The 13271-nt window shown below is 32.0% G+C and overlaps 1 protein-coding gene across 1 annotated transcript; it reads right to left on the bottom strand.

Moving 5' to 3' along the window:
* Window positions 1-5087: 5087 nt before the first annotated feature.
* LOC112684250 (putative ribonuclease YeeF) lies at window positions 5088-6088 on the bottom strand. The gene has a single exon (XM_025555662.1). It carries the CDS (start codon window positions 5909-5911, stop codon window positions 5297-5299), a length of 615 nt encoding a protein of 204 aa, XP_025411447.1. The 5' UTR covers window positions 5912-6088; the 3' UTR covers window positions 5088-5296.
* Between the last annotated feature and the right edge of the window lie 7183 nt (window positions 6089-13271).

The raw sequence follows: 13271 nt of genomic DNA, 5'->3' as shown, positions 1-13271 counted from the left end.
GTTGAAAAATTTATAAAAATTGAAAAATTGAAAAAATGATGAAAAATTGTAAAATTATGAAAAGTCGAAAAATGGAGGATGTTGAGGCTGTTGTGGATGCTGTAGACGGGCATGATTGGAGCTCACGGGATGGCGACGTCATTGTTGGAGTTCTTTATAGACAGTGCAGCCTTTATAGTTTGCTGGATGGTTGGCATTGCACATTGCGCAGGTGGCAGGAGTTTCGCGTGTCTTGGAACAGTTCGTGGAGAGATGATTTCCGCCACACTTTACGCAACGTGGACTATAGCTGCAATAGCTTTTTGTATGACCAAGATAAGATTGGCAATTTAAACACTGGGGAATCCGTCGTTGTTTGTGTGGCTCTTCGTCTTTTATTTTTGTGTAAAGTATGGATGTGACATCAAATATATCACTATTGTTCTCATCGATCTCAAGGTCTACAAAGAACAGTGGTAATGGGATTTTGGTTTGATGATTGATAATATAGGTGACTTGTCTGACAGAATGACCAATTTCTTCAATTGCTGCTGAGATTTCGGAAATGGGAGTCGATGGATGGAGATTTCTTAACACTACTCTGAAAGCTTTATCAGATTTTAATTGGTACGTGTGATACTCTGCATCATTGTCTTTCAGAAAGTGGATTATTTTACGATAGTTATCAGGGGTGTCAAGCTGGAGTTTAAGATGCGAAAACGTTGACTTACAGCTGAAACTGTCTGGGCCAGTGATAGCAGCTAGTTCTTTGGATAGTTCGAAAAAATCGTTTACGCCTTTAACGAATATCGGTGGCGGCAGATCTAGTTTCTTTTGTGTATGTGTGGTAGAATGCAAGGGCCCCTGACTTTACGTGTCGACTTCAACTTGATTGTTATCGTTAGAGTTGGTGGAGTAGGTCTCATTATTGGCAAGGACAGAGTAGCGGTTTGGAGAGACAAAGAATTTTGATTTCTTGGTAACATTAGTAGCGACGGAGTTAGCGGTGTTAGTGGGGGTCGTCGGCGAAGAAGGTAGAGAACGTTTATTAGCTGCTGATTGCGACTGTGAGTTGTTATCTGTGTTTATATTATTGACGACTTTGTTCTTAATTATTTTTATAGGCGGCACGGTGCGTACACCTGAAGGTTTGTTATTAGTAGACATGTTTATCTGAGTCCAAAGGTCAACGTATGGGACGTGGCCTTGGTTAAGACACAACAAACTATATTTTAGTAGTTGGTTAAATACAGTATTATAGAATTAGTATTACAGTTTATTATATTAATATTCACTTTTTTCCGATGAAGGGCTGTGTGTGAAGAGGAAACTGAAAGTTTTCTTTGGGTACGATTTTGCTTCTATTATTGTAGGACTGAGACAATTGTTTCGAGATAAACAGTAATCATAATCATATCGTTGTACGAGACAGCGAAAAAAAAAAACGTGACCGCACTCGACGGCTGTCCGCACGGAACTATGAATACAGTATATAAAATTACTAATCTAATTAGAGGAGGCAACCGTAGTGTGAACCACTGTAATTTTATTAAATATTTAGAAGAACTAGATTGTGAGTATGGTGATTTATTATTGCACACAGAGATGTACGCTGGTTAAGTCGAGAAAAGTGTCTGGAACGTTTTTTTGGTTTGAGAAAAGAAATTTTAAATTTTCTTAAAACAAATATTACAATTGATACCACTTATTTTGAAAATCAATTAGTTGATAAACAATTTCTATGTTCATTAGCGTTTAAATAAACTAAATTTACAACTACAAGGTATAAAACAAACAATATCTCAAATAATAGGCTTTTTAGATGGATTCAGAAAAAAATTGGAACTGTTTAAAAATGTATTTGCTGAAAATAAATTAATTCATTTTCCGTGTTGTGAAGTTATAAAACAAGAATTTGATAATGAATTTCATTTTGAACATTGCATTAACCACATTGATGAATTAATTGTAGAGTTCAAAAGACGATTTGAAGAAGTTGAACTTATGCGTCCTCAAATAAATTTATTTAATAATCCTATGTCAGTTGAAATTGAAAAGCAAGATCCTTCACTTCAATTAGAATTATGTGAATTATAAACAGATCCATTTTTATTTGCAAAAGAGATTGATGTATCATTTTGGAAAACATTACCAGTTGAAAAATATCCAATTCTAAGAGATTTCGCATTAAAAATATTTTCTATGTTTGGAACCACATACATATGCGAATGTACATTTTCGAACTCGAAACATATTAAATCGAAGAAAAGAAATCGTTTCACAGATGAAACCTTGGGACATTTACTAAGAGTTTCAACTACAGAAATAGAAGTGGATTTTACTAAATTGTCTATTAAAAAACCTCATCCTCAAGTATCACATTAAATAATAATTATAAATATAAATAAATAAAGATAAAAAAAAAATATATATTAGTAAATTTGAAGGACCTCTTTTTTTTTTTTGCTTTCTCCCATGCACTGCGGCCCGCTAGATTTTCAAATACTTAAAAGTGGCCCGCTAGTTACTTTGAGTTGCCCATCCCTGATATATTGAAACTTTCAGATATTATTCATTGTATATCAACTATTATTAATAATATAATTAAGATATTATATCAGAAGAGTAAGTACAGATATAATAATTGTAAATAATTATAAAACTATTGTAAATGATTATCTTCAGTATTTTAAATTATAATAATAGTATGGACTCTCGAAATTGGCCACAAAAGATTCTGTGCGAATTTATTGAACTGTACCGAAAAACCCATGTTTATGGAAAGTTAAAGCATCAGAATATAGTGATAAAAATAAAAAAAACAATGCCCAAATCGTCGGACATCATGAAGTCGCCATACTTAACTGTTCAACGATACAAATCGTGTGTAGTGAATCACGAGCTTCGACTTATCTGAACACACTTCAAGTTAAGTTTGAACTGAAAACTGAACGTGTGTACCCAGCTTAAAATACACAAACAACTGAACTGAAGTATTCGAAAATAGTACTAGTCGCCCACGTCAGAAACAAAATTATTTGTTTAGACGCGAGCGATAATATTGTAATCGCCTGCCCGCCGGCTTGTTTACCATCTAAATAGGACATTCCATAAATTAAATCTATTTTGAATTTTATCGCGTGCCCGCCCGCTCGCTAAATCGCGTTAACCTAGGACGCATTGTTAACCATCTAACCTTCCGATCCAAACGTCAGTATAATTAAATTGTAATGCTTTTGCTACGCGATTTAAACCATGATTTGCTCTCAATTCGTTTGCGCGTAAAAGTCGCCTTTGTTCCCATTTCAATATCAATTTAATTATCAATTACGTCATTCTTCAACATTCGACGTATACAATCACTAATTTCACCAAAATATACTCCTCAAACATACTTGAATTTTGCCCATTTGAATCTGTATAGTATATTATTATTTTTTTTTAATATTTTTATTGTAAAATATTATAATATTATAAAATGGTTTACATACTCTTAAAATGTTTACAAAACAATATCTAACTCCTTTAAGCGTAATGCTATCACAAGATGGTAGTAGAGTTAAATTTCATAATAAGAGGAAAAAAATACATAGTAAATTATTCAACTTAAAGTCAATGAAATATCATACTTGATATTTAATTTAATTTTGAAATATTAGTGAAAATAACCATGAGTTAATTTTTTGTTTGATGCATGTCATTTTAAAATTCATTGAAATCCCAATTGAGGAGAATATGAGTTTTTTTATATTAAATGGCATTGAATTGAAATATAATTTAAACCTAAATAGTCAATACATTTTTGACCAAGATATTTTTTGTAATAAATTATTTTAATATAAAATGCCTTTACTTCCCTTTTTTTCCTTATATTTTTCACATCAAAAAATTATTGATTCATAATTTTTTATTATATAGTTATATATACCTTCTTGTATACAATCTCGAATGGTAGCACATTATATAGCTAAAAGTTATCTCCAGTTGAATCTACTAAAGTACTTTGTCCTAAACAGATTCTAACAATATTTCTTTGAAATATTTTTAGTAGTCTAACCGCATGTTCATTTAGACCTTCCAGACCAACAAACCATAAGAAATATTGCCCCGAATAATGATAAATAAATTATATGCATAACTTGTACTGGCAGAAAAGTCCGTAGCTTAAAAAAACTAAACAACAGAAAGCGCGTGCGTATTACAATATTATTGACTTGTAAATATCATCTCCTATTCTTATCAAAAATTAAGCACAAATATCAAATGCTAAAAACCTTGAATATTTTTTGACATACGCTGTCGTTAAAATTAATTACAATAATTAAAAATAAACTTTAAATTTTGATCCAATATCTTCATGAATTCAATTAATTTAACCAGCACACTATAGGTTTAATTACATTTTCTTCTTGACCAATTAAAACTCAAACAATATAAATAAATGTTGAACATTTCGTTATCTTCAGATATTTATTAAACGCACAATTATTGGAGATTATTATTTTTAAACAATCAGACTTCTTCAGTTTTCCTTAGATGAATACTTATTAATGAATATATCAAATTAAAATATACCAATGCATACTAAAATATTACCAAAGTATACGTTCATAACTATTAAGGTACGATTCCTATGCACGCGTCTTGAGATACATTGATAATTTACAAAGAATTTATTGATTTTTCGCGATAAAAAAAAATTGAAAAAGAAACAAAAACAAGTCTATAGTTTGAATTTAACGAATTACTCAATTTATTATTTATTATTTTTATTTTTGATGACAATATTTTTTAGATTTTAGGTAGAGTAAAACTCCGATTAACCAACCTAATCATGTTATTGATGGTCTGGATACCACAAACATGCCGATAATTTAAACGCATAATATTTAAAAGTATTTATTATGTAGTTAATGACAATAAATAAATTATAATATATTCTATGTACGTGATTTAATAAAACGTTATACAGTTAAATATTTTTAATATCATATAAAATTGTATTTGCTTCACGATTACTAAAAATCCATTTTAAAAGATAAATAATTGTTTATAACTTATTAAATATTACCAAAATTAATAACCGTAAGGGCATTGTTCAGTCGAACAACGGGTACAAAAACGTTGTATTTGACGTATAATATAATAATAATATGTGTAACGTTTGTTAGTCGTTTATCCTGTGGAATCGTAAAATCAAATGGAAAACCGTTTGCGATTTATTTTAACTACGAACAGCCGGGCGATATTACTCGCATAGTATAACGATGTATTCGGGGTGGGTAGTTGGACGGGGTGCGGCGTAACGGGATCACGTCTACGGTTTCTTCTTCTTCGGCCTGGACGGTTGACTGGAAACGGCGAACGACCCGTACGGACCATTGTCGAAACTGCCCTGGAAACCGGACGTGCCCTTGGCGGTGGCACTGATGTCGAAGCCGATGGGCCTGCAGCCGTTCAGCGGCCCGTACCTGATGCGTATGGTGAACCGGACGGGCACGTTGCCCTTCTTCACCTGGTCGCGGGACCATTTCTCGAACTCGTCCCAGCGGTTCAGCAAGCTGCTCTGCGCGGTGATGCGACGGTTGACGCTGCGGTGCATCGGCACCATGTTCCACTGCTCAATGGGACCGCCGAACACGGACGCCACCACGTGGCCGCGCTCGTCGTCCGCCTCCCGGTCCATCTCGGCCATGCGGTTCGCCCACTTGGTGCCCTTGAAGTCGGTCCGCTTGTCCGAGTCGGCGTACAGGTCGCCGGTCACCTGCACCGTCACCGGTGTCGACTTGCCGTTCTTGCACTTCACCGTCGACTCGGTCACCGAGATCGCGTTCTTGCCGATCAACGTATACGACGTGGACGCGCCCGCGTCGTCAGTGGCCATCACCAGCAGCAGCAGCGCGACCGTGGCCGCGGTACATCTGTTGATCATGGTAGCGAATACCCGTGCGGAGGTGGACGATCGACGATTGTTGTCCGCGCAGAGCGATAAATGCGCTTCGTATGTTGCTGGTCAGGCGCGGGAATGGTCGTGCAGGAACGAGTGCAGCGATACCGGATCAGAACTGAGACCGTGGTTGGCGCGGCTCGCGTATTTGTAAGCGCGCGCCTAGAGCGGCGGCCGAAACCGGTTTTCCCGTTTCGTTTGTCCGGGTTTTTTCCCGTGACGCGATTTTGAACGTGTGCCGATTGCGTGACGTGCGTCGATCGAGGAAAACAACGTATCGATCATATTTATTTGTTTATCGTTCGCGGACGACGATAAAAAAAATATTGGCTGGTAATCGTTATAACGACCTGCGTGTTACCTACGTGGTACGGCTGATCCACCGACGACTACAGTGGGAGCGGTGCGCGCAGGGAACGTTGAGCAAAAATTAACATGATTACGGCGTAATACTAAAAAATAAATATATATATATATATACATAATAAAAAATAATAATCATGTCGTTAATTGTATTGAATCCGTATCCAACGTAAATACGGTGCGTCTGAAATCAGAAACAAACCTGCAAACATGAAACCAGTGGCGGATTAGGGGGCAGGCTAAAAGGTTTATAGCCTAAGGCGGCTTTTTTTATAGAATTAATTGTTATTATTGACTTTTTAGGTATATTTATTTTTATATTTGTCATATAAACACGAATAAAAATAATTTTAAAAATTTATAATAGTATATTAATATATACATTATATGATTCGTACCTATAAGCTATAATAAGAATATTACAATTATTAATACAACTTGAAAATATTTCATTTGTAATAAGTAGGGAACGGATTTATATGTAAATGCATATTTTTATTAAAACGAGATATTTAAGATTCGATAAGAAATGTTTATGATTTAAATCATTCCTATTAAAATGATGATACTTTTATTTTACATATTTTTACATATTTTGGTATAATTACATATTTTTACATATTTCAATAATTTTTAATTATTTTTAAACATATTTTTATCATTTCATCATTCATACGTCTTCTTCGTACGAAAATACAAGAAATTATTTCAAAATTAGATCCAGAAACTTTTATCGCTATTGGAAAAGCTCAAAATAATATGCAAAATGAAACATTGAAAATTATTTAATTTTAATTAAAAATAATTTAACAAAATTATTAATAAAAAATATGTCCCCAAATGATAGTATGCAAATTGTTAAATCAGCGATTAAAACTCGTAAGCGGACCAATAGATGTCGTAAAAAAGAAAATTCATGCTGTTACAGAAAAAAATTCCAGGCAATATTGATTTTAAAACAATCAATGACATAATGAATGGCAGACAACCTTTTAAAAATTTGGAATTATCGCCTTCTGATAGTATACACTTGAAATATGCTTTTAATACATCGGTTGATGTGAAACGATAATTTAGCCGTTTTAAAAATATTTTGATACCTAATAGGCGACATTTAGCATTTGATAATTTACAAGATATTGTAATAATTCAATGCAACAAATCTTTTTGATAATTTAATAATAATAATCACTTTTTTTTTAAAGTTTTTTTTCCCCACATATTTGGATGTTTTTAGCACATATTTTATAAATTATACTTACATATATATGTACATATTTCTGTATTTTAATTACATATAAATCCGTTCCCTAGTAATAAGATAATTACAGTTAGTTACTAGTTATTATTAATAACTTATTAGTACCTATGTACTTATTGGGAATATCCGACTATCCGAGTATAGGTATTTTCATATCTGACTGTTTATATTTCCATTATGTGACTGTATAAGCATTTGTACTGGTAATAATAGTATCTGAAGTAAAATAATAGACATGAAATATTTAATTTTTAGAAGTTTTCTATTTTAAAGATTTTATATTTTATATATATATATATATATATATATATATATATATATATATATTTTTTTTTTTTTTGTTGATAAAAAAAACTGAATAAAATTTGAAGAGAAGGATTTAGACCAAATATTGTTGGTTCCTCAGTAGAGTGATAGGGGAGGGAGGGCAGAGTGATTAAGCCTAGGGGCACCTAAACGCTAAATCCGACACTGCATGAAACAACTTGTCCGATCCGGATTGTATTAACATTCACCGAAGTTTTTTTTTACTTCAGATCGTTTCGTTTTTGCATCGCATCGGACGCGGAAACGTACGGACGTACGGACGTGTTTGTTTAATGAAATTTCTTCGCGTTCACGTTTGAAATGAATGCGAATCACGATCTAGTAGTTAGATGAAAATCGGACGTGATTCGGATTTACGTTAGACACGGCGTAAGCAGTGACGTAAAAACCTGGTGTGCAGAGTGTGCACTGCACACACGTCCCGAGCCTCATACTATAGCATAGGGCCTTATCAAAAGGTCAAATGCTCAAAAATGTATTATGATAACGGGCCTCAAGATTTTGATTTACACACAGGCCTTGAGTAGTTCAGTTACGACAAATGGTCAACGCAAAAATCGTCGTGACTGTGAGACACAATATAACTAATGTTGTTGCGTGCCAACCGTTTGATCCTTGATTCCAGTACTAATGTCTTAGTCAACGCTTGGATGTAGATGTAGAAAAATAAATTAAGAATTTTTATAATACGTTAATTTATTAAACTGTTAAAGAAACTTATCCTAAGTACAATTAAATGTATTTAATTGTAAATATTTCTAAGTCGAATAATAAAACTGTAACAAATATTCTAAGTCCTAACAATTAATTTATAAAAATAGTTCGAAATGTTTCTAAGTCCGGGCCATGACATACACTGACGTAAAGGTGCTCAGTGCAGCATAGCCAAAACTCGTCTGATTTGCCCTTGTTTTCGGGTCCCTTTTATATTTGCTATATGTAAGTGTGTGTGTGTGTATATGAAAATAAATATATGATAATAAAAATATGATATTTCTTTATTGATTGTGAGAGTGTGTGCGGATTATGACACACATGTCCAGGATGTGGTTTTTATCACTTTGATTAACTAGATATTTTTAATTTTCCATTAAAAACATTTTAGTTTCCCATAAAAGTTTATATAAACCATTTCACTTATCTATGCTTGCGGTTTCGATATTCTTAGAGCTCCGTATTGCCTATTAGTTTAATTTATTTATAATTGTGGTCTTTGTATTATTATGTCTTAGTTATTATATGACTACGCAATACGCGACAATGTACACGATAAATGCACTACTTCTCGAGTGCAGATTATTCGCGACAGTTCGAGGAGGATATAACCGATTTGGGAAAAACCTATGTAGCTTATATACTCGTAGGTTTAAATCTTGTTGGCGAATATGTTCGCTGACCAGTTTATGTCCACACGTTTGACTTAACATGACTTAACAGATGAGTGGAATTCAAGTTGAAGAAGAATCCCATCTGTTTTCGCTTTGTAGTTGAAAACAGTTTACTAACATTGGCAGTGGCGTAACTAAGAGGGATCAGAAGGTGCGTATAGGGGCCTGAAGTAATACACATTTTTTGTTGATTATTAATAAAAACTATTTTTTTTCTAATATAATGTACTATTAAACTAATCGTATTTTTTTTAATAATTCAAAATTATTGTGAATTATTATTATTATTATTATTTATTTTATTTTACAATACGGCACGAATCTCTTTGTTATAAAACTAATAATAATAATAATAATTATGCTATGTAGTAAATAGTGATCCACAGCAGTGGCGTCAAACACGTACTCTTATGGGGCAGTTAACCCCTTCATTTAACTATGGTGGTTAACTCTAGTTAGTAAATCTTAGGAATGTACAAATTAAGTGACAGTTGATCTGTAAATGGTAGGATACTATGATGCGATAGAACAATTCGCCTATCAAAACATGTCTTTATACCATATCAAGTATAAAGACGTACATTAACATTTATATCTATTTCGTACACATGATGAAGTAAAAGGTCTCTCGATTCTCAGTGTTTAAAAGTGATTATATAGCATGCAAATACATCTTTTAAACATTTTAAGATACTTACTTAAATTACCAATAGCCCCGTGAAACATTTTGAAACATCTTTTTTTTAAATTATAGTTGTTTAAAAAATTAAATAAACTGTTTTTTGTTGTACATTCCTTTAATTTTAATAACGTATTTAATATTTAAATAATCAACCATAACGGAGGAACGTTTAACTTTAGGATTAGCTTTAACAAATATCAATAAAAAAAAAAATCTGACCGAATTAGAAGTTCTACAACAATTTTCAAAAACATCACCTAAGCGACTACAATTATTAGACTGGACTAAATAAAAATATGTATTTTATTGCCCATTATTGTTGTTGTTATATTTTTTCATATATTTTTTGTTTATTTAATGCTTAGTTTAAATAAAAAATAAAAATCAACTATTTTATTTTTTAATCCAATGCGCCTGTTACAACTGAGTAATTATTTATTTTCAAGCCCTTCCCTCATTGTAAAATTCTGCGTACGCCACTGATAGTAAGCAGGGACAGATCTAGGGGAGGTTCAGGGGGTTCAGCTGATCCACAGTTAAAATTTGTTAACAAAATTGGCCTCTTCGAAATTTTTTTAGTTGTCATGTCGAATAAACCTTTCGAAAGGCTAAAATCGAACACTGTAACAATATTATGGATACACGAAAATGTGCGTTGAGTTTTGTTGGATTTTGAAGGACACAAATATGCGATATGCGTATTGTTCGAGGTATAACTGTAAACGGTAACGGCAACGGTTGTCGGTAATCAATCGGCCACGTTGACTTTCGATGGTCGCGTTTTAATATGGTAACGCGGGGCGTGTTCGGCTAGGTGTATCGATGCGATTCTACGACATACGCGTACATTGTTACTGACCAGTACATACTTTTAACGTAGAAATCATTTCGGGCGACTGCAATTTTGATCGGGACGGTTGATAGCAAGTGTCAACGAGTTTTCACGACAAACTGCGGAAACACGGTTGATTTGTTAAGATACTAGGACTTGCACTTAGATATTATTTAAATGTGGTTCGCCAGGGTCAAAATATTTGTTAATAACTATTAATTATTCGTTTAATTTTGTTCCGTTTTAATTACATTAAAAATACTACTCGATAAAATGTTTTGACGGATCAGCGATTATACAAATGTACGTGCTATTTGCATGCTTTAATTCGTATAAAATACTATTAATTAATTTATTGATGTACACCGTACAGTGTCTTGATGCAGGGGCTGATCTAGAGGGGTTCAGGGGGTTCAGCTGATCCACAGATAAAATTTGTTAACAAAATTGGCCTCTTCGAAATTTTTTTTTCTCTTTAGACTTTAATTTGAACTCTTGGACATATGGCCCATCGGAGTTACATGAAAAATGAATGCCATGTATATTCAAAATTTAAAATTTTTCAATTCATAATTTATATTTTAAATTATATCGTTTTAGTAGAAAGTTAAGTAAATCATATTTTATTCCGTACATTTGTTGTGCTGATAAAATTAATCGTAAATAAGTCATTATCGGTGGTATCACTAATTATAAAATGTAATATTAATATACTTATAAACTTTTATGAGCATATTGTGTTTTTTTTTACAAGGTATTCATTTCTAATTCAGTTTCATCCCTAATAAATGGCCTCTTGAAATGGCTTAACCCACAGTTCCCCGACTCTGGATCCGCTCCTGATAGTAAGAGTACATAGTAATGAATATCTATGAAAAACGCAATTATACACTGAGATCGAGTACCTATGTAGATATAGTGAACGTAATCTAATTGATATTCCGTAATTAAATAATGGTCTTTATCGCGTTTGTATAAATTGATATCATAAATATATATTTAAAATTAAAATACGTGTTATGTAAAACTATAAATTCAAGTTATTAATTTAAGTTTAATTTAAGTTGAATAAATTCCTGCGTGAGCTACATATATAATTTTTTGTCACATCTCTGTGTTAAGTAAACAAAGCTTGAAATAGAAGAAAATTCGTTGACAATATGTAGGATGTGTTTATTAGAAGAAATATTTGATTCAAATATTAAACGAAGATCATAGAAATTATTTACGAGATGTAATGGGTGATTTGTAATATTTTAGGAGTATTGAAATGAGTTTCGAGATCTTGAAAATATCATAATTTTGCATTTTTTTTTTTAATTTAATGGGGTTATTTATTTATATCACATTAATTTACTAAACAACTTAAATCTTTTTGTAATAAAAAAAAATCACTATTGATTTTTATATAATGAAATATTTTCATATGGTCAGTAAATAGTAATTTATTTGAATTTAATACATTTAAATAGTTTATAATTAACAGAAATATAATTGATACAAGGTGGTCAATCATTTTATTCAACTTTATCATTAGTTTTAAAGTAAAATTTTAAAATTAAATTCTGACTTAGCAAAACTTATAATCGTAGACAATTATTTAATAGCGACAAATTTTTCAGATTTATGTATTGTTTGTTTTATTTTTTTTTTTTTGACAATATCAGCGATGGTGGCAAATATAGAAAGTTTTTCATAACTGAAAATAATTAAAAATTAGTACTATATCTCAAATTTGTTTGTTAAATGTTGCTATAATACAGGGGTGGATCTTTGGAGGGAATCGCCCCCCTCTCCCTTGGGCTTTTTTTTTTACAGATTTATTTAATATTTTTTATATCGGTATATATAATTATTTTATAAATACCTATAAATTATGTATATATTTATATAAATAAGATGTTTCATGTTAATAAATAAAATTTGTGATTACGGTTCTATATACGACCGAGGTTGTGATTCAGCAACCGAGTTATAACCATTGATTTTATAATATACAAATAAGCCGAGGTATAGGAATATTTGAAAACCGTATTTTTATATTTATTTAATTCCTATAGACATCGATAACCAAATGTAGATTTGTGTTATCAATAGCTTATCATACATTAAAATACTCCGTGTACCACACACATCAGTGGCGGATATACGGGGGTGGTTATGAGGGATAGATCCCCCCCCCATGGGCCGAGAGTTAAAAAAAAATTTTTTGCAACCAATTTAATTTTTACATGCACAATTTAAATAAAAACTATTTTTTTTTATTATTTCGTTTTCATTATTTCGTAACCAAAAAGGGTAAACTAGTATACATTAGTATATAACTTCATATCAGATTACGGATATACAACTCGTACTTATATCATGACCCGGGATACAGCCATAGAGTAATCATCAAGAAAATTAAATTTTATTTTGTAAATTTAGTAGAATAAAGCTTATAATACCTATACATATTATGTAAGAAAATATTGTATATCCCCCCCCCCCTG

This window comes from Sipha flava, unplaced genomic scaffold, assembly GCF_003268045.1.
Source record: "Sipha flava isolate LNK unplaced genomic scaffold, YSA_version1 247_pilon_pilon, whole genome shotgun sequence".
Lineage (NCBI taxonomy): Eukaryota > Metazoa > Arthropoda > Insecta > Hemiptera > Aphididae > Sipha > Sipha flava.
Note: the sequence above shows the minus strand (reverse complement) of the source record. Positions and strands in the feature narration are given on the sequence as shown.

Coding starts and splice junctions, on each gene's coding strand:
- LOC112684250 (XM_025555662.1), bottom strand. CDS start 5,911: ATGATCAACAGATGTACCGCGGCCACGGTCGCGCTGCTGCTGCTGGTG.